The sequence below is a fragment of the Typopeltis vanoorti genome, chromosome 20 (assembly GCF_054136105.1).
Source record: "Typopeltis vanoorti isolate ZY-2024b chromosome 20, IOZ_Tvanoo_1.0, whole genome shotgun sequence".
Taxonomy (NCBI): Eukaryota; Metazoa; Arthropoda; class Arachnida; order Uropygi; family Thelyphonidae; genus Typopeltis; species Typopeltis vanoorti.
The window spans coordinates 73295289-73317620 of NC_143568.1; the positions used below are offsets into that span (position 1 = coordinate 73295289).

Here is a 22332-nt window from a genome sequence, read left to right on the forward strand (position 1 = left end):
TTCCATTAACTTCGAACGAAGTTTTCAGAAGGTTTATTTCTGTAAGCAGTTCATTTGGATCATCAAGAAGAGAACGGGCTCTATGTCCCAAGGTGGAAATTATTCCAAGCTTATGAGGAGGGAAATGATGGGACTGACTGTGCAGATATCTGTTGGTATGTGTGGGTTTTCTATATATCGATATTTTTAGTTTACCAGAAGAGCGAGTCAGTTTGACATCAAGAAAAGGCAAGGAATTATCCGTTTCAAGCTCAGCAGTAAACTTAATACTTTGATGTCGGCTATTGAGATGTTCGAGGAAAACCATAAGGGATTCATGTCCATGGCTCCAAACAATGAAGACATCATCCACATAACGTTTCCAAACTTTAGGTGTTAAAATAAAGGAAGAGATAGCCTTGGTTTCAAAATCTTCTAAGTAAATATTTGCAAGAACCGGAGATAAAGGATTACCCATAGCCAGTCCATGATTTTGTTTGTATATATTATCTTGAAATTTCAAGTAACCAGACCTGATGCAATGTGTAAGCAAGGCTAACATTTTTTTGGATAACTTGTCCTTGAGTAATGTTAGGACTTCATCTGTTGGGACATTAGTGAACAAAGAAGTTATGTCCAAGCTAGCCATGATGTCATTTTCATCAACTGTAATATCCTTGATGTATGTAACAAATTCTGTAGTGTTCTTGATAAAGGAAGGTGATTTCCCTGAAAAACTTTTGAGGTATTTGGCAAGGTATTTTGAAAGATTGTATGTAGGAGAATCGATACCTTCTACAATTGGGCGTAATGGGGTGTTCTCTTTATGAATTTTAAGAACACCATATATGCGAGGAATTAACAGATGGAGAGAGCGTTGAGATAAACGGACGTTTCGGGATAATTCAGTTGTTGTTTTTAATAAGTTGTTTGTATGATTTTGAAGTTCACGAGTTGAATTACTACATAATGATACCTACTCAATACTTGAGAGAGATCCAACTCGTGAACTTCAAAATCGTACAAACAACTTATTAAAAACAACAACTGAATTATCCCGAAACGTCCGTTTATCTCAACGCTCTCTCCATCTGTTAATTCCTCGCATATATGGTGTTCCTAAAATTCATAAAGAGAACACCCCATTACGCCCAATTGTAGAAGGTATCGATTCTCCTACATACAATCTTTCAAAATACCTTGCCAAATACCTCAAAAGTTTTTCAGGGAAATCACCTTTCTTTATCAAGAACACTACAGAATTTGTTACATACATCAAGGATATTACAGTTGATGAAAATGACATCATGGCTAGCTTGGACATAACTTCTTTGTTCACTAATGTCCCAACAGATGAAGTCCTAACATTACTCAAGGACAAGTTATCCAAAAAAAAGTTAGCCTTGCTTACACATTGCATCAGGTCTGGTTACTTCAAATTTCAAGATAATATATACAAACAAAATCATGGACTGGCTATGGGTAATCCTTTATCTCCGGTTCTTGCAAATATTTACTTAGAAGATTTTGAAACCAAGGCTATCTCTTCCTTTATTTTAACACCTAAAGTTTGGAAACGTTATGTGGATGATGTCTTCATTGCTTGGAGCCATGGACATGAATCCCTTATGGTTTTCCTCGAACATCTCAATAGCCGACATCAAAGTATTAAGTTTACTGCTGAGCTTGAAACGGATAATTCCTTGCCTTTTCTTGATGTCAAACTGACTCGCTCTTCTGGTAAACTAAAAATATCGATATATAGAAAACCCACACATACCAACAGATATCTGCACAGTCAGTCCCATCATTTCCCTCCTCATAAGCTTGGAATAATTTCCATCTTGGGACATAGAGCCCGTTCTCTTCTTGATGATCCAAATGAACTGCTTACAGAAATAAACCTTCTGAAAACTTCGTTCGAAGTTAATGGAAATTCCAAGAAAATCATTAACAAATTCCTTCTTAAATCTCCCAGACATCACTCAGAAGAAACAAATAGATTCAAAAGCAATATATCTATTCCTTACATAAGTACTGTTTCACATAAATTAGCAAAAGTTCTGAAAAAATACAATATCAGAACCTTGTTCACTCCACTTCCAAAGATCCGTTCCTTAATTAGCCACCCAAAACCTTGTCATCATCAACTCAAATACCCTGGCGTATATAAAATATTATGTGACTGCGATATTCCTTATTTCGGGCAGACAGACAAATCTGTCGAAATGCGTATGGAAGAACATATGAGAGACATTACTTACAAGAGACAGCGAGCAAGTGCATTATCAAGTCATATCCTCTTCTCGGCTAATCCTAATGATGAAAACCAAAGTCACAAAGTCTGCTGGGAAAAATCTACAAACATCTTCCGTTGCAGTGACGAAATAGAGAGAAAAATTGTGGAATCGAGAGAAATCATTTTCAATCCTGTTCATCTAAATAACAACTTAAGCTACAACCTCCCGGATAGTCATTCAGCTGTAATCATGTACTGGCGTTCACGTGATGCAGCAAGCATGCACTCTCCCAGCAATGCAACAAATGAAAGAACAGCTTCAAATACAACTACAATGTTTTAATGCTAATTATGTATAAAGACTGTCTATGATGTTCATAGTCTTTTAACGCTCAATGTTTAGTGTTTTTTCTTTTATAATGTCACCTGAAGAAGGCTGTTACAGGCCGAAACTAGTAGTGTGTTTATATTAAAACCTTTTTAATTAAATCTCGGTTCTAGTCATTCAATTTTTTTCATAAAAAAAAAAAAAATATATATATATATATAGTTTTATGAAGAATTAAATGACTAGAACCGAGATTTAAGTAAAAAGGTTTTAATATAAAAACACTAAACATTCTCTATACATAATTAGCATGAAAACGTTGTAGTTGTATTTGAAGCTGTTCTTTTGTTTGTTGCATTGTTGGGAGAGTGCGTGCTTGCAGCATCACGTGAACCCAGCACATGATTACAGCTGAATGACTATCTGGGAGGTTGTAGCTCAAGTTGTTATTTAGATGAACAGGATTGAAAATGATTTCTCTAGATTCCACAATTTTTCTCTCTGGTTCGTCACTGCAACAGAAGATGTTAGTAGATTTTTCCCAGCAGACTTTGTGACTTTGGTTTTCATCATCAGGATTAGCCGAGAAAAGGATATGACTTGATAATGCACTCACTCGCTGTCTCTTGTAAGTAATGTCCCTCGTGTGTTCTTCCATACGTAATTCGACAGATTTGTCTGTCTGCCCAAAATAAGGAATATCACAATCACACAATATTTTATATACACCAGGGTATTTGAGTTGATGATGACAAGGTTTTGGGTGGCTAATTAAGAAACGTATCTTTGGAAGTGGAGTGAACAAGGTTCTGATATTGTATTTTCTTAAAACTTTTGCTAATTTATGTGAAACAGTACTTATGTAAGGAATAGATATATTGCCTTTGAATTTATTTGTTTCTTCTGAGTGATGTTATATATCGATATATTGATAAAATCTATATATCGATATTTTGAGTAAACTCAAAATATCGATATATACAGGGTGTTTCAAAATTCACGCAAGAAGTAATTTTGATAGAAAACACAGGTTTTTAATTAAAAATTGTAATTTCTTATTGATTCATAAAGTATAGAGTATAGGGTTATGCATGGAATAGCATATCGGGTAAATGGCCTCCACGGCTTTGCTGGCACATATGCACTCTTTTGTCGAAATTTTCCATGACCGTTTGGCATAAATGTGGCTGAATTTCGTTGATACAGCGCTCAATTTCCTCCTTCAAGGCGCGGGTGGTCGCGGGCTTGTTGGCATAAACCTTGGACTTCAAAAAACCCCAACGGCGTTAAGTCACATGATCTAGGCGGCCAATTCTCATCACCAAAACAGGAAATTACACGACCAGGAAATTACTCATGCAGTAATTGAATTGTTTCTCGGGCTGTATGGCATGTGGCACCGTCTTGTTGAAACCACGTCGTCCACATCCATATCTTGCAATTTAGGCACAAAAAAACTGGATTATCATGTCGCGAAAGTGAGCACCATTAACTGTTATTGCCTTACCAGCCGCATTTTCGAAGAAGAATGGACCGATGATGCCTCCAGCCCAAAATCCACACCAAACAGTGACACGTTGTGGATGCATTCGTTTCTCAACAATGACTCGTGGATTTTCTGAACCCCAAATGCGACAATTTTGTCGATTAACGAAGCCATCAAGATGAAAATGAGCCTCATCGCTGAAGATGATTTTGTTCGAAAAATAAGCATCCACATGTTGTTGTTCCATAATCCATTCAACGAATTCTCTTTGCTGTGTGTGGTCAGTAGGCTTCAGTTCTTGAGTCAATTGAACTTTGTAAGCATAAAGATGGAAATCTTTCATGAGAATATGCTGTAGAGAGCTTCTCGAAATGCCCAATTCAAGACCACGGTGCCAAATTGATGTTCCTGGACTCTCAGCAACACTCTCTCACGAACTACTTCGATGTTTTCTGTTGAACGACGGCCAGAGTGTATAAGATCACTAATTGATCCAGTTTCCTTGAATTTTTTAATTAATCTTTTCACAGTTGATGAAGTTAAATCACTATTCCGACCATATTTTGCATGAAAATTGCGAACTGTAGCTGCCACTTCATTATTTTTAAAATATTGCTCAACAATGAAAATGTGTTGTTCTTTCGTGTAGCGCTCCATTTTTAATAACCCCGAACTGTCAGCTGTCACGCTGTCTTTTTTTCTTGTTGGCAACGTTTTACCGCACAAATGCCGCTAAATTTAAATCTTGCGTGAATTTTGGGACACCCTGTAGAAAGCCCACACATACCAACAGATATCTGCACGGTCAGTCTCATCATTTCCCTCCTCATAAGCTTGGAATAATTTCCACCTTGGCACATAGAGCCAGTTCTCTTCTTGATGACCGAAATGAACTTTTTACAGAAATAAACCATCTGAAAACTTCTTTCGAAGTTAATGGATATTCCAAGAAAACCATTGAAAAATTCCTTCTTAATCCTCCTAGACATCACTCAGAAGAAACAAATATTAGCAAAAGTTCTAAGAAAATACAATATCAGAACTTTGTTCACTCCACTTCCAAAGATCCATTTCTTAATTAGCTACCCAAATCGTGGTGTATATAAAATATTGTGTGATTGTGATATTCCTTATTTTGGGCAGACAGACAAATCTGTTGAAGAAGAACACATGAGGGACATTACTTACAAGAGACAGCGAGCGAGTGCATTATCAAGTCATATCCTTTTCTCGGCTAATCCTAATGATGAAAACCAAAGTCACAAAGTCTGCTGGGAAAAATCTACTAACATCTTCCGTTGCAGTGACGAACTAGAGAGAAAAATCATGGAATCTAGAGAAATCATTTTCAATCTTGTTCATGTAAATAACAACTTGAGCTACAACCTCCCAGATAGTCATTCAGCTGTAATCATGTACTGGCGTTCACGTGATGCTGCAAGCACGCACTCTCCCAACAATGCATCAAATGAAAGAACAGCTTCAAATACAACTACAACGTTTTCATGCTAATTATGTATAGAGACTGTCTATGTTGTTCATAGTCTTTTGACCTTCAATGTTTAGTGTTTTTTCTTTCTTTTATAATGTCACCTGAAGAAGGCTGTTACAGGCTGAAACTAGTAGTGTTTTTATATTAAAATCTTTTTACTTAAATCTCAGTTCTAGGTCATTCAATTCTTCATAAAACTATGTATGTTAACTGAGTTAATGATCATTCTGTCATATATATATATATATATATATATACACGATTCTTATGCAAAATGAATATCCAACTTTTAATTTACTAAAAGTAAAATGAAGTCAATAATTTAAACATAGTTATAAAGCATGGGATATACAAAATACTATTATAACATGCGTGCATGCACACACATACAGAGAGAGAAACAGGTTAACATTTTGATGCTCTTGAGCTAATTCTCAGTCCTCAGAGATGGTAAAACTCTGATTACATCTTGACATTTAGGTGCATGTCATTTAGACATGTATCTAAATGTTTAGGGAAAGAAAAATTTCAAAATGTGAGCAATAAGAGAGTGATATAGATAAAAAAATTAATATTAATTACACAGAACGAGATAAAGACTTTAAGTCAAATAGGATCAAAAATAAGAGCTACCAAGATGAACATTCTTTGACAATGGTAGATAAGAGCAAATAAATGTGTATTTTGTTATTAAAAAAGGGTTGAAGGAAGAATGTGTAATAAGAAAAAGTGAAATAAGCAGTAATTCAAAAAGCTGACAGCTGAGTTTCTCCCTATTTGTTTGGAAAGTTATGATTATTAATGAAAGTAGGTGTTGTTTGGCAGACTGAAGATAGACATCACTAAGATGTCAATTTACATCTTCAGTCTGCCAAACAACACAAGATGGAAACAGACATTACTGAGATGCAGTTAAGATTACATACATTTGTGGATTTCATTTTTAGATGTTTTTTTTTTTTTTTTGCCAGTACTTCTGTTTCTCTTTGCTTGACTTTTCATAGCTGTTTCTTTTTTTCTTTGACATAAGCTGAAATTTAAATTTGTTACTTCACATTCATATTTCATGAACATAAAGTAGAGCAGTATTTTTCAAAGTGTGGTTTGCACCCTGTACTGGTCTTTCGAAAGAAATTACTGGCTCTCAAAAAATATAAAATTTGAAACATGTCGAGTTAGCTGTGGAGGGAGAAAATCAAGCTATAAATGATAAAAAGTAACCTTAAACAACAGAAATGTATAACTACTGTAACTATTGTTTATCCAGGTTTAATAACATGTACATAAACATATTTAGCCAGCAACCACTGTCTAACCAATATCAGATAGCAGAAAAAATAGCAGATTACAAATTGTTATTTATTATTACATATCTACTTTTTTTATTAGCTTGGTTGGCCAGGTGGATGGTGTCTCCACTCTCCAACAAACAGGTGATGGGTTCAAATTAAACTATGGGCAGGGAAGTTTTTGTGAATGTCTTTAAATGAGAGATGAATTTCATCATGTGGTGTTAGACTACCGTCTCACTTATTGGAGGTCCGAAGTGGCTTGAAAGAATTCCAACTTTGGTCTCTACAGCAGCACTTCCAGATTAAGTAATGCATAAATAAATAATAATAATAATAAAAAAAAACATACCTTTTCCACAACATTACAAATTTAAGATATGCACACACACACATATATATGATGGGCAAAAAAAAACATTATATTGGGGAAAAAATGAGAGAGAGAGAGAGAGGGATTTATGCAGCTGAGAGACAAACTACACATTTAGGATCAACTATCCTATCACAAAATAAAAGACTTTTCACTTGATTATACTATAAATTAAAGATGCCAAGAAATTACAGTATTTTCCGGCATATAAGACGTACCCCTTTTTCGTACGCATTTTTTAGGAAAAAAACTTTATCACTGAATATTATAATGAATTTACAGTATTTCAAATATAAAGTAATAAGCAGGTTCAACTTTCAACAAATACCTAATCTAACTAGGAAAGAGTACCCACCTTTTAATCTTCCACGTCAAAACCCAGAAATTCATCTCTACAGCTAAATGAAGAGAAGACACTTGAAACTTTATCTAAATCAGAATCTGAGTCCTCATACAACAAATTGTCCTCTGTACCATCCAGTGCATTACTAATGCCACACTTCTTAAATGATTTAGCTACTGTCTCAGTTTTCACAGCATCCCATGAAGATTTGCCCCACTCACAAACTTGCGAAATGTTAGGCCTCTTCCTTCTTCCTGATGGTGTAACCTCAAAATCTGAATAGTGCATCAGCTGTTCCACTTCTCCTTCATAAATCCCTTAAATGGTTTATTAATACAGACATCTAAAAGTTGAAACTGACTAGTTAGACCTCCTGGAATTACAGCTAAGTTTTCAATTCCTTGGGTTTATTTTTAACATCTTCTATTCTGTGAGAATGAAACTGATCTCATACTAGCAGGGCAGGCTTCTTCAACAGTCAGCCAGGGCAACTAGACCAAATTTTATCTATGCATAACTTCATTCCTCCTCCATCCATCCGGCCTGGAAATGGAATGCTCTCACACACACCGCAAGGAAGCAAGAAAAAAATTGCTTAACTCGGAACAGAGAAAATTTCCAGAAATGAAAGTAATAAAAAACTGAGTATTGGTGTAAGATGCACCCTGTTTTTCAGACCTATTTTCAAAGAAAAAAAGTGCGTCTTATATGCCAGCAAATACAGTATATTCTTGGTTTCACTGTTTATCCAAGTGCAAGCAAACAAAGTTTGCATGTGAAGCCACTTCACGACTGGGCTATTTGTATATAGAGGCTAATGACTTCGCATCAGTTGCCTTCGTATCCCATAATGCAATGCACATATCCTTACAGGCATGTATAATACTATGCATTATGGGAAGGGCCACTACCCAGAGTCAGAGTGCAAATGTTGCTTGGATAAAGGATGAAACTAAGAATATAATTTCTTGGTATCTTTAATTTATAGTATAATCAAGTGAAAAAACTTTCAACATCATCTCTAATCCAGAGTATTTTAGAAACTTTTGGCTACTTGTATATGGAAATATGACTTCTGATTACTTCAATCTGGGCATGCTCTTTGCAGCACAGAAGAATGATGATGCATGTTGGTTCAGGTAATGTGGGGGCTTGCATATTGTGGTCCTACCATGGAAATCCATGTTGTGAGCCTCGGTTCTGAATATTTGTGGTATCACTTCTGGCTCCGGCTCTCAATGATGAGACTTCAATAAAGGTTGAAACTGGTCTGGGTAGTGGTCCTTCCCATAATGCATAGCATTATACATGTCTATAAGGATATATGTGTTACATTATGGGATACTAGGGTAATTGATGTGAAGTCATTAGCCTCTATATACAAGTAGCCCAGTCGCGAAGTGACTTCATGTGCAAACTTTGTTTGCTTACACTTGGATAAAGGATGAAACCAAGATTATAATTTCTTGGCATCTTTAATTCATCCCATCAGAGCATTTAGATTTCTAAGAAATAAAGTTACTCGACTGTGGTGACAAGCCACTGAGACTGACATATAAGGGGCAAATTAAATGAATTATTTGCTAGGCTGCATAAATGGGGAATTTCACCCAATTCCTCTAGAAATCATAGCCTTATCAGAGTCACCTCTGAATCAATACTTAGACTCCCTCCAAGCTAGCTAGTATCAGCAGATTATTGACTAATATATCTGGAACTCCTCTAAAACATAAATAGGCTCAATTCAGTATTTGCAGAATAATAGTTATAAAGATATACAATAATATATGCCCCACTTGCACATTGTGGGACAGATGTCCCTTGACCCAACCAGATTCTCCAGTTCATCCCACAGATGCTCAATAGGGTTGAGATCATTGCTCTGTGGAGGCCAATCAAGTGTGGTGATGTTCATGTCCACAAATGATACAGTTACAGCAGCAGCGTTATGACATGGTGCCTTGTCTTGCTGAAAGAGACAATGGTCCACAGAAACACAACAAAGTAGGAAGCAATGTATTGTCCAGAATGTTCAGATACTTCTTGGAGTTCAGTGTTCATGGCACCACAAACAGTGGTCTGAGACTAAACCAGGAAACACAGGACAATACCATCACACCTCTAAATATCATAGTTGTGGTGATGTACTCTGGTAAGAGAAGTCCACCTGCCCATCTTTAAGGTGTAACATGATTTTTCGCTCCATAATACAGCTTTCTGAGCACCTAAGTCCCAATGTGCATGCTCTTTGCACCACTGATGATGATGCTGCATGTCGGTTCGGGTAATGTGGGGCTTGTATATTGTGGTCCAACCATGGAAACCCATGTTGTGAGCCTTGGTTCTGAATGTTTTTGTGCAAATTCTTGTTCTAGTCAATGTCCAGAACTCTGCATTTAATGTGTCTACCAACAAATGGCAGTTTTTACATATTACCCTTCATAGCACCCTATGGTCATGCTCAGTGAGTGTGGTGGGTCATCCACTGCAGGTAGCACTTGATTCCCTGTGCTTCAATCTCAGTATGGTATCACTGAACGATTGGCGAGTCCAAGCATAAGCCAACACCTGGTAGTGCAATGCTAGGGCGACTTGTAGTAAAGGTGGAGTAAACTCCGATCACTGTTTTTAGTATTTTCCCATAATTTTCCCATAATGCAAAATACAGCTCCTAGGAGATGTATTACTGTTCTACATTATGAGAGAAGGTCACTACCCAGATCGGTTTCGACCTTTTTTGAGGTCTCATCAGTGAGTAGGTAGACCTAGATATAATACTAAGGTTACAATAGTCAGAACTTATATCTTTACTGTACGGGTTGCCAAAAAAGGTGCACAAATACTTACTGAAATAAGAGCCAACAGGCTTCACTTCGGCGAAGTAAATTATTCAAAATTAAGTGGCTATTGAATACCACATTATTTCTTAGCTCTGAGTAGTGACCTTCTCTCATAATGTAGAACAGTAATACATCTCCTAGGAGCTGTGTTTTGCATTATGGGAAAATACTAAGAACAGTGATCGGAGCTGACCCCACCTACGAGTCGCCCTAGCATTGCACTACCAGGTGTTGGCTTACGCTTGGACTCGATGATCTTCATATAGTTTTCTATATTCGGATGAAACCTAGATTAGATTTCCTATCTTTGAGTTTCTTATTCGACTAAGAAATAATATGGTATTCAATATCCACTTAATTTTGAATAATTTACTTCGCCAAAGTGAAGCCTGTTGGCTCTTATTTCAGTAAAAATAAAAATTATAATTTTTTTTTAGATTTCAAATTCTTAAGCATGGATCACTGGTTAAAGACTGGATTTATAAAACACACAAAAGAGTAATACAGCAGATACAAGTAGCTGTAAGCAACAAGAAAATGTTGATATTGTATCTGGATCAAATGAAATTGATAAGGGTTTGTCATCTGAGGAAGAAGATGAAAAACTTTGTAAGTATGATATGAATTACATGAAATGTGGATTTTCATGGATGGGATATGAAGAGGAAACTATTCCATTATGTGTCACTAATGGTAAAACTTTAAACAATGAAAGTATGAAACAATTCATATCATACTTACGAAGTTTTTTCATCTTCTTCCTAGTTGCTTCTGTACAGATGTCAGATGACAAACCCTAATTTAAATCTCCATTTTCAATTGAAACATAATGAAAACAAGGACAAACCTGTAGAATTTTTTCCAAAATAAACTAAAAAAAATTTAGAATAATCTCAAAAAATGATGTCGATCATGTCAGGAGGTGAAAATATGAAAGCTTTAGAAGCTTCATATCATGTATCACTATTAATTGCAAAAAGTGATGCATCGGAAATAATTGGTGAAATTCTGGTCAAGTCTGCAGCAAAAATAACAGCAGAAATTATGATCAAAGATAATGCAAAAAGCTCTTGATCCAATTTGTCTTTCAAATAGTACTATTCATTGAAGAATCACTGAAATGGCTGAAAATATAAAAATGTTATCTGATATATGTAAGAGTCATTATTATGCGATGCAGGCGATAAATCCACAGACATGACAAATTTAGAGGATGGCCTAACGTACCTAATGAACACTAGAAGATTTGCATAAAATTTTGCAAATCTGCTAGTGTTTGTTAGGCATAAAAAAAATCAAAAACTTTATGACGACCTTTTATTTTGCCAACCCTTGCCAGAACATACAACAGGAGAAGAAATATTCAACAATATAAATACATTTATGCATCAAAACAAGCTTGAATGGAAAAGTTGTTGAAATAAGCAGGGATGGAGCAAAATCCATGATGGTCGGATCTAAAAAAGGGCTTCTTTCAAGGATTCAAGCTGTTGCACCAGATGCCAAGTCGACACACTGCCGCATACATAGGGAGACTTTGGCTACAAATACGATATCTACAGACCTAAGAAAAGTCTGGATGAAGCTGTAAAAATCATAAATTATATTAAAGGCCGTCCTTTAAATGCCAGACTTTCCTCTCAGCTTTGTGAAGAAATGGGAAGTAATCATACACTTCTTTTCCATACCAATATTCATTGGCTTTCTCGTGGAAAAGTCTTACTCGTTTATTTGAACTTTGGAATAAATTACAAGTTTTTCTTGAAGAAAATTTTGAATTGAAAAAACATTTACATAATTGGAAATGGCTCAGTCAATTAGCATACCTGGCAGATATATTTACTGTATTAAGTAATCTTAATTTGTCTTTACAAGGCAAGAAAATTTCTATATTTCATGTCCAAGATAAAGTGAACGCCACATTAGCAAAGATGAAGTTATGGCAAAAACGAATTGGTAATGGAGAATTTGATAAGTTTCTATCCTCTTCATGAATCGCTTGCAAGTTCAAATGAATAAATTGATGATGATGTGAAAATTGCAAAGCTTACAAATGAATCTAGAAAAGTATTTCCCTGAATTGGACATTAATATTGAATGGATAAGATACTCTTTCAATATCAACAAATCTATGCCAAAGGGTCTGTCGCCAATAGAAGAGCAACTTTTAGAACTAGCCTCTGATTGTTTCCCAAAAAATAAATACAATGGAGCGTCGCAGCATTGCTGGAATAAATACATTTATTCCAGCAATGCTCCGACGCCATTATCCCATCCCTGTAGTGGTTCTCAGTAAGATCAGCAAAATACTCCTCTACAGCTGCAATCATCTCTTGATTTGAAGAAAAATGCTGACCAGCGAAGAAGAGTTTTAATTTTGGGAAGAGATAGAAGTCAGAGGGAGCCCCAAATCTGGGGAATAGGGTGGATGTTCCAACAATTCATAGTGTAGATCCCTTAATTTTCCCATTGCCAAAACACCTTTGTAGGCGGGTGCATTGTCCTGATGAAAGATGATTTTTTATTCTTCTGCAAACCGGATCTTCTCTCACGAATTTTTTTGTCTAATCTGGTTAAAAGATCGGAATAATATTCCCCGGTTATTGTTTTACCCTCATCTTCATAACACTAATTACGGGTATAGATCATATTGGTCTCATTATTCATCCAATATCCTTTTTTGAGGTCTGCCCTGCCTTCTCTTTCCAATTGGCTTATATTTTAGTATTACCCTTTTCAAGATAATTAATAAACAAAATGCTTTTAGCATCCCAAAACACTGATGCCATGATCTTTCCTGCTGATGGAACCAACTTTATCTTCTTTGGCGCTGAACAACTGGCTTCTGTCTACTGTTTTCACTGCTGTTTGGATTCTGGTGTGTAATGGCAAATCCAAGTCTCATCCATAGTAATAAATTGATGCACAAAATCAGTTTTATTCTTGTTAAAATGCTTCAAGCACTGTTCAGAGATTTTCATGCAAGTGCATTTTTGATTTGCTGTGAGGAAGTGCAGCACCCATCTTGAGCAAAGCTTTTTCATTTGCAATTCTTCATGAAAAATATATCCTACACGTTCTTTTGAAATGCCTATAGTCTCAGTAATTTCACTCACTTTGACTTGCTGGTCATCCAATACCATATCGTGCACTTGATCAATGATTTGTGGTGGTGTTACACTTTTTGGACATCCTGCACGTGGATCATCTTCAAGGCTGGTACAGTCACGTTTAAACTCGGCAGCCTGTTTCTTAATTGTCGAAAACAAAGGTGAAGAGTGCCCATAAACTTTTATGACCTTCGAATGAATTTCTTTTGGCGTTAAACCTTGTTTTACAAAGAATTTTTTAACCGCATGATACTCAATTTTAATGATTTCAAGGGATACAGACAACACTTTGGGTTCTGACACCTGTATAAAACAAACTACTTGATAGAATGACTTGCAATTTCACATGGATGCTTATGACAGATGTACCAACTTCGAAAAAAAAAAAAATTCTTGCCATGTATGGTCAAGACCGAGAACGTTTCAGACCACCCTCGTATTGCACACAATGCTCATCCAACTGCGTCTTACACTGATTCAATGTGTCTACATTCACAACTATTCTCCAAAGATAGTCTCTTGTTCTACATTTTCCAAAGATAGTCTCTTGTTCTAATCCCGTTTGCCATTCTATGAAAAAAATTGCTTCTATATCAACGTGATAACAATCCCTCACTAGCTTATGTGTATCAATCATATCACCCCCTCCTCCTACTCATGAGGCTTTGCAATTTACATTCTTTCAATCTGTCCTCATACTCCACATTCCAAAGACCACTGAACAGCTTTATGAATCTTCTCTGGACCCTTTCCACCATATCTTCATCATGATAAAAATCCAGCAACCAAATCTGTGCACAATAATTCATATAAAGCCTGACCAAGGCCTTATACAATGGCATCATAACCTCTTTATTTCTGCATATCAGGGTCCTCTGCATTATTGCCATTATCTAATGGGACGTCTTCATAACTTGTGCAATGTGACCCCCCTGAATTTCAGGTCCTTGTCAACCACTACTCCTAGATCTCTCATTTCCTCTACCTCCTTTAAAGTTTCCCCACAAAGTGTATACTTTGCATCCCATCATCTTGCCAAATTCAAAACATTACACTTTGCAACATTGAACTGACAGTTCCACCTACCCACCCATTCATGCAATCTATTCATGTCCTAGTGCAAGGCCATAAGATCTGCTTGACTCTGCATTGCTCTACTCAATTTTGCATCATCTGCATATCACTAGTTAAACCTATCCCAATATCATTAATATACAAATGGAACAACAATGGTCCCAAAACTGATGCCTGTGGCACATCACTAGTGACTTCCCTCTTTTGGGATACTCCCCCCCCCCCCAACCATATACAACCTTCTGATAGACAGTCACAGATCCAACTCAGAAGTCTGTTATCTAATCCCATCTGCTTCAATTTATTTAACAGCTTGTCGTGTGGCAGTCTATCAAAAGCTTTTGCAAAATCCAAGTACACTACTGTACATGCATCTCCCCTGTCCAAGGTATCTGTCACCTTGTTATTGTACATAAGTTAGTAAAGCATGGTCTCCATTTCTATATCCTGCTTCTCACAAATCTCTCTTCTTCACCACAAGTCCAGATATACAGATTGGTCTATAATTTGTAGCCACAGCCTTATCACCACCTTTATGTAGTGGAACAATTTTATCTTCTTTCTATTCCCTTGAAACCCATGCTATTGTAGGACTCATTAATAAACAGTCATGCCAATGATACTGCCAATTACCTGGAACATTGCCTTGAGACACATGGTAATATATCATCAAATCTTATCACAATTAAGACACCCTCTCCTATGTCTCATCTTCTCTATATCTCATCCTATTTAGGTGTTTCATCCTCATCATTTCACATTGATGAGGATGAAACATCTAAATTGATCATTGAATACTTCAACAATGTATTCTGCAGCAGTTACCATTCTCATCCATTAACATCATCTTACCATAATCGTTCTTCCTTCTAGTTGCTACATATCTAAAGCTCTCTAGAGTTTTTCTTTGTCTGATTTGCAGATTTCTGTTCATTCTGCACTTTAGTTTTCCTTACTAACTGAGTCACTCTCCTGGCTTGTTCTTTATACTCTTCATGTAACTGATTATTACCATTATTCATCTTGTACTGCTTCCAAACTATCTTCTTCTTTTTCTTTTTCCAGATTTCATGCTTAAGTCCATCATTCATCCATTTTACACCTATCCTATTCAGTCTTTTGGCCTTTGGAATACATTCATACATTGATGCTATTATGTATTTCTTTGTCAGTTCCCAGTTAGCATTTATTTCCTTACTGCTCAATTCCTCATTCCATGCTACAGCCCAAAGCTGTAGCATGGAATGTGGAGTTGAGCATTGCTAAAGGAACATTGCTAAAGGAGGAAGATGAGAAAAGACTATTGGTCTTTGAGGTGAAGCGTATTTATTTAAAAGTTACAGAAAACTTTTAAAGATACCATACACTGCACGTATAACAAATGATGAGGTTAGAAAGCAAATTTGCTTTATTGCCAGAACACAAGAAAATATCGTTACTGAAATATGTCATAAACAGCTCTAGTGGCTGGACGACCTATCTAGATTAGATAGTTCACCTAAAATAGCACTAGAGGGCTTGAATTCTGGTAAAAAACATTGTGGGCAGCCAAGAAACACCTGGATAGATAATATTAGAAAATGGACTAATTCTTCGTTCTCAACCTTGTTAAGGAGATCCCAAGACAGAAATACCTGGAGAGAGAGAGTATGTTAGGACTGTCATCTTTATAGTGCCTCAATAATCTAAATAGACTATGGATGAAGAAGAAGATACTGCATGAAATAAGGCATGATCCAGCATCAGGTACTTTTTGCACAAACACTCTGCTGCTAATGAATATAAGGCTATTTATTACAATGCTGACTCTCTTCTAACACAGTAAAAAAAATTTATTCAGGTTTTTTTTATATTCACATAAGTTTATTAATTTTGTATAATATTTTATAATAATTCTACTAACATAAGGAGATGACATCAATGTAAGAGAAAATGTATATATATAAAAAAGAGAAAATACTAGGTTGAAAAAAAATTACAATACCCATTTTGTTCTATTATTATGATTCAGTAATGTGAATTCTGCCCACCCCCCACCCCATAAGATTTTGCATGTTAAAAAAAAGTAAATCAGCAATATAAATAAACAATTATCTGGAGATATAGATTCTGAAAATAGTTGACTATTTAAACTTATGAACCAGTTTGAACTCATTATTGGGTTTAATGGAATAAATACAGAACATATAAATAATTAAACAACAGCTTTAATCATTCCTATATTTCTTCTCACTCACTGAGATGAAATTTAGAATGATGTTTTGTTGTTTAATTATTTATATGTGCTGTATTTATTTCATTAAATTCAATTATTTTCAGAAAAATAATTATTTAATTGCATATTTAATAATTATTTCTGACAGCATTTCAATAATATTCAAAGAGAATGATTAAAAGCCTTACCTCGTGCCTAATCGCCTAGTTCTGAGACCAAGAAACACTGACCGAATGAGCTTGCCAAATGAAGCAGCATTTACAGGTTCTAATTTATGCTCTGTACAATGTCTACGATAATGATTATAAAGTGTACTCCTAGGCAAACTGACACCCTCTGCTGTTTCATAATTATCAATAAGCCATTGAACCTAAAATTAAAATGTGCACATGAAATCACTGGAGTCTGCAGAGCATTAGTTAATTCATTAAAAGTTCATAACAAACAAACGAGTGTTACAATGTTCACACTTCCCACATATGCCCTCAAAAGATAAGAATGTCTAGGATGATTAATTAGCTGTCTGTATAGGGGATTGACAAACAGTGTGTGTGTGGAAAAATTTGAGCTAATCTACATGCTGCATCTTCAGTTTCTTTTCCCTCAATTCCAATGTGGCTAAGATATCCAGTATAATGAAACATCAAAATTGAAATCATTCTTTGAAACAATAGTTGTAGAACATCCTAAAGCACTAGGTGTGGAATGTAGATAGGAGAGGAGAGGGCTTGGAAGAACTCATGGAATCTATATAAATCACACATTTTTGGTACTGGTTTTCTTTTATGTGTACAAGGGCAAGCTGAACAGGATGCAGGCTAAGCAGTATAGTTACTGTATTCAAATAGAATATGACCAGAGATGGTTAAGAAAAACAGCAGCACAACCAACAGAAGTCTCAGATCTCAAACAATCAGTATAGACAGGTAAGAAATCAAGAATAATAGAGTATTGTCAACATTCATTCCGACATAAAAAATGGATGAATAGCACTGACTGCAATGTGTGTAATAATGAACTTCTCAATGTAGGGAAAATAATAGTCCAGTAGGATGTCTAGGCAATAACTTTATTTTAGGATTTGCTTATTGACACTAAACTGTTTCTCAAAGCAAGAGAGCAGGTTCATTTGCTTTGACATAAAGACTTTGAATGAGGATGTATGAAATGTGCCAGAAACTATTTGTAGACCCTGATGATGGACAGGATCCAGTCATCATAGGGTTCTCTCTGCAGAAATGTAGACTTGAGAACCTATAACCAAGCTTTGAGTAAACAAGTGCATAATAAATTCTAGAGATGAAACATCAATCTGCACTCCATTCTGTAGAGGATTGTTACTGCTCTCTTGCTTCACTTAGTTGATGAATGTGTGCAAGGAATGTAAGCTTTGATTCAAAAATGACCTGAACCTTGCAAACCTATTACTAAGATCCCATGAACAAACGTGATCAATTGCTTGCTGCAGTGGTCTTTCAACCTTATGTTACAAGAATGATAGAATATTGTACAGTCATCAACATAAAGCATTGCCTATGGCAGGAGGAAATTGTTTAGTGATTAGATTTACTTTGATGGAAAGAGTATAACACTTAAGACAGGGCCTCAAGGAACACCCTCTTCTTGGTGATATGCCTGGGATAGTGTGCTTCCCACTAGAACTTGGAAGATTCAGCTAGAGAGAAAAAGTTTTAAATAAAAAACAAGATGTATTTCTGAGACCTAGATTATAGAGGTCTTTTAATCTACCATATCTTCAGGCTGTGTAATAAGCTTTTTCTATGTCAAAGAAAACTGAAACCAGAATTTCACTAAAGAAATTGTATTTCCATGTTCAAATTTCCTGAAAAAAAAATTGGTAGAAAGTGGAATGCAAATAAATAATCTAATTTCTGAAATTAATTATTTACAAGCCAATGTTTCACTAGCTAAGCTAGAATTACCAGAGGCACTTTGACAATACACAGTCAGTGAAAAGACCTTGTGAACAAGGACAGTCATGTGCATGGAGGATGACAATGGCACCCTTTGTGGTAATTTCCATTATTAATTCTGACTGACAGATAGGATGATGCACCAAAATCTATAGCATGAATGTCCAACTTACATCATGCAGAATTACACTACAGTTCTGGTGCAGTTAACCAGGTTCTATGGAATTTGTGCTCTTCTAGGAACAGTTTCTCCAATTTGAACCAAGATTTGTGAAGTATCTTGGCTTTCTTCCATTTCATGAAATGTTGTGCTAGTTTTTTTTTTTTTTTTTTTTTGGGGGGGGGGGGCATAATGGATATATTTTTATGTTAATTTTTTTTTACCCTGACCAATGTAGTCCATCCTATCTGTCCAAAATATTGGATTCCACAGCAGGGGACACCTCTAGACACCTGAGAAGGTGAGAGATGATCCTGAAGGTCTCTGATTTGTCTCAGGAAGGTGGAAACTTTATTTAGTAGTTTATATACAGTTCTGATTCTGTGTTGTTTCAGTGGGAGTATTTCAGACAGTCAGGAAGCTCAACAAATCCAGTGTCAACTGCAACAGAACTGCTCGCTTGATGCTGCATAGATTTTGGTGCACCACCCTATCCACCTTGGAGAGACAACACTGTTATCCCTCCATGCATGACTGTCTTTGTTCGCAAGGAACATTTCATTCCTTGTTTTCATTAACCGTGTATTGTTAAAGTGCCTCTGATAATTCTAGCTTGAGCTAGTGAAACATTAGCTTGTAAATAATTAATTTTAGAAATTATATAAGTCTGCATGGTTAGCCTAGTGGCTGTGTGCTTTGCAACCATATGCCTGGGGAAGGAGTGTCCTAGGTTCAATTCCCATCGGAGACGCGAGGAGCTGAAGGATCTTCCTCAGCCATAGCCAAGTTAACTGGTCTTGGGTGTGGACAGTAGGGTTTTTCCCCCCAGTTTATCCTGGGGTTTTTCATCCCACAAAGCAGGCAAACTGGCCTCCAGAACTCAACACCACGGACATAGGATACATCGAGCCATAGGGCTGACCACCTTATCCTGTGAACAGTCTGAGGTCCGATGATTAACAAACCCTCGACACTGCAAGGTAAAAGAGGGTAAAAGGAAGATGAGATGAAATTATTTATTTGCATTTCTGTTTCTACATAGTTTTTTGTTCCAGAAACTTCGACATAAATCATGAAACCAGATGTTCACATTTCAGGAAATCTCTTATACATGTTTTTAAATAAGAAAAATTATCCCATGTCTGATGGTGTCTATGAAAACCATAATGTGTGCTGGACAGAAGATCATTACTTTCTAAGCACAAGAGAAATCTGGCATTTATCATTCTCCAATATCTTACAAAGACATCTGGTATGAGAACTTTGTCAGTAATTGTTTGCTTGTACTGGATCTTTACCTGGTTTTCGTAATGCATGTCGACTGATTTATATCATGAATTTGGAAATCCCCTTATTAGTAAGTATTCTGTTGTATAGTAAGAGAAGGAGATCCACAGAAGATGATGGGAAGATGTTTTTTCATCTCATAATGGATGCCATCAGGCCCTACTGCACTGGATTAGAGAGAATAAAAAGTGCTCATTTTAGTTTCTCCTTAACAAAATGGTTGAATATATGGTTTTAGTTCCTCTATGGAAAAATTGACTTTCAACTGTTCTTTCAATGTCAAAAATTCAGGAGGATATGAAGTTATTGTTAGTATTCTAGCAAAGTTTTCTCCTAAAGTGTCTGCAATCGCTTTGGGTTCAGCACCTAAAGATTTATTATGTTACCAGGTAGATGAACAGTGTGTTCCATATCCACCCTTCCTTTTTCTGAATTTTGTTCCTTACAACTTTTGCACTGGTTCATAATTGATAGATGATATAAATTAGATCCATGAATATTTTTGATTCTGATGGCTAACATAACATGCTTTGGCCTAAGCATATGTAAAAGCCATGGGACTAGATGTAGTAATTATCTCCAAAATAAACATCATGTCCCATGGCTTTTACATGGTTTTATTTGATTGACACTTAGAATTCAATGACAGCATTGAATAAAGTGGAAATTAAGATGATGTTTCTGAAACTGCAGTTGTTGCTGCTAGGATAATATAATCTATTATATATATCACTGCTTCACTGCCAGTGCACAGTTTATTTCTTTAGCATTAAATTTTGCATGGTGGAGAAAAAACATTCCAGTAACTAGGTCAATCTTGTACAGAGAGATCATAGGAGAATACGGTTTCTGTGAGGATATAAGAATATAGTCCTGTCCTATCCTATCAGTGGTCCTAACAGGCACTTAAGTGCCCACAAACTTTCCAAGAATTCTTGAACTTCGCAACCGTAACTCGAGGATAAAGTAGCTAAGTTCTATGTCTCCAGGTGTGTCCTATGTCTGTTGATACGTGTGTTCATGAGGCCGGTTTGCCCGTTCCTAGGGATGAAAAACCCGAGTTTCTGGATGAACACCCACCCCACCCCCAAATGAGACCAGTTAACTCACCTTTTGTTGAAAGAGACCAGATATAGGGTCCTCAAGTCACTGACAGGAATAGAACCCAGGTCCTTCCAACCAAACAGCTTCGTCTATACCGACTGAGCTACAGAGGCTTAGTAGGGATATAGTACAAATCCTAAAAAAACATTCATTTCCAATATTCAGTGTTATGCACTAATTTTTACACAAGATCTACTTCTCCTATACATATCCATTTGCAATTGACTTTGTTTACTTAAAATATTATTGATTTTTCAGTTAATGTTTGGTGTTGAGACCACATGTTTCTAATCAAATAACTGGTTTAATTAAATAAATAAAAAACTCATCCAGTTTTGTAAGTTTTAGGACTTACATCATCAGAGGCACTTAAAATTTTTAATTATTTACTTATGCATTCCTAAAGAAGAATGATAATGAGAGAGACTGTTAAGGAGTTTAAGAAATCAAATAACCCTTTAAAATTTAAACAGTTACATTTAAAAATTTTAATATAAATTTGGTTTTTTCTAACTTCTTCCTTTTCATAGTTGCCACATACTGTTTTAAAGTGTCATTCCAGATTTCCTTTCTTTGGTAATGCAACACTAACATTACAAATTAAACAGCAACGTTTGACTTTTATAAAAAAAAAAATTTTTTTTTTTGCTCACATCCTTCATGATAGTGACATGAGTTCTTCTTTTTGGTTTTGTCCATGATATAAAATTTTTAAAAATTATTTTAAGAAAATATAAATATATTCACATAACCAACAATGTGCTTTGCTAATAGGCAAATGGGGAAAGACAAGTTACTGTGTGATAGTGTTAACGTTATGACTACTATTGACTAGCAATGCATATGTACACCTTGTCTTTTTCATAAACATGGAATAGTAGAGTAGAAATGGAATAGAGTTACATGCAACACATATTGTATTATATATGTAAGTAAGTTGTGAATCCATCAGGTGGAGTCATTCAAGCAAAAATTATTTCTAATAATGACTGTACTTCTGGTAATGTTATCAGAATGCAAGCAGTGTCAAATTTTTACATTTGTAAAAATGTTCATGACTACAGCCAAATATGGACATA

General features: G+C 35.8%; 1 protein-coding gene across 4 annotated transcripts in view; it reads right to left on the reverse strand.

Moving 5' to 3' along the window:
- Positions 1-22332, reverse strand: part of LOC150095560 (DNA-binding protein RFX2-like) — a 663123-nt gene that overhangs the window by 219009 nt on the left and 421782 nt on the right. For all 4 annotated transcript variants that reach the window (XM_090410808.1, XM_090410810.1, XM_090410811.1 and 1 more), the window contains one exon: positions 16957-17138. In XM_090410808.1, coding sequence (XP_090266934.1) covers positions 16957-17138 — 182 coding nt within the window. The remainder of the gene's footprint in view (positions 1-16956; positions 17139-22332) is intronic.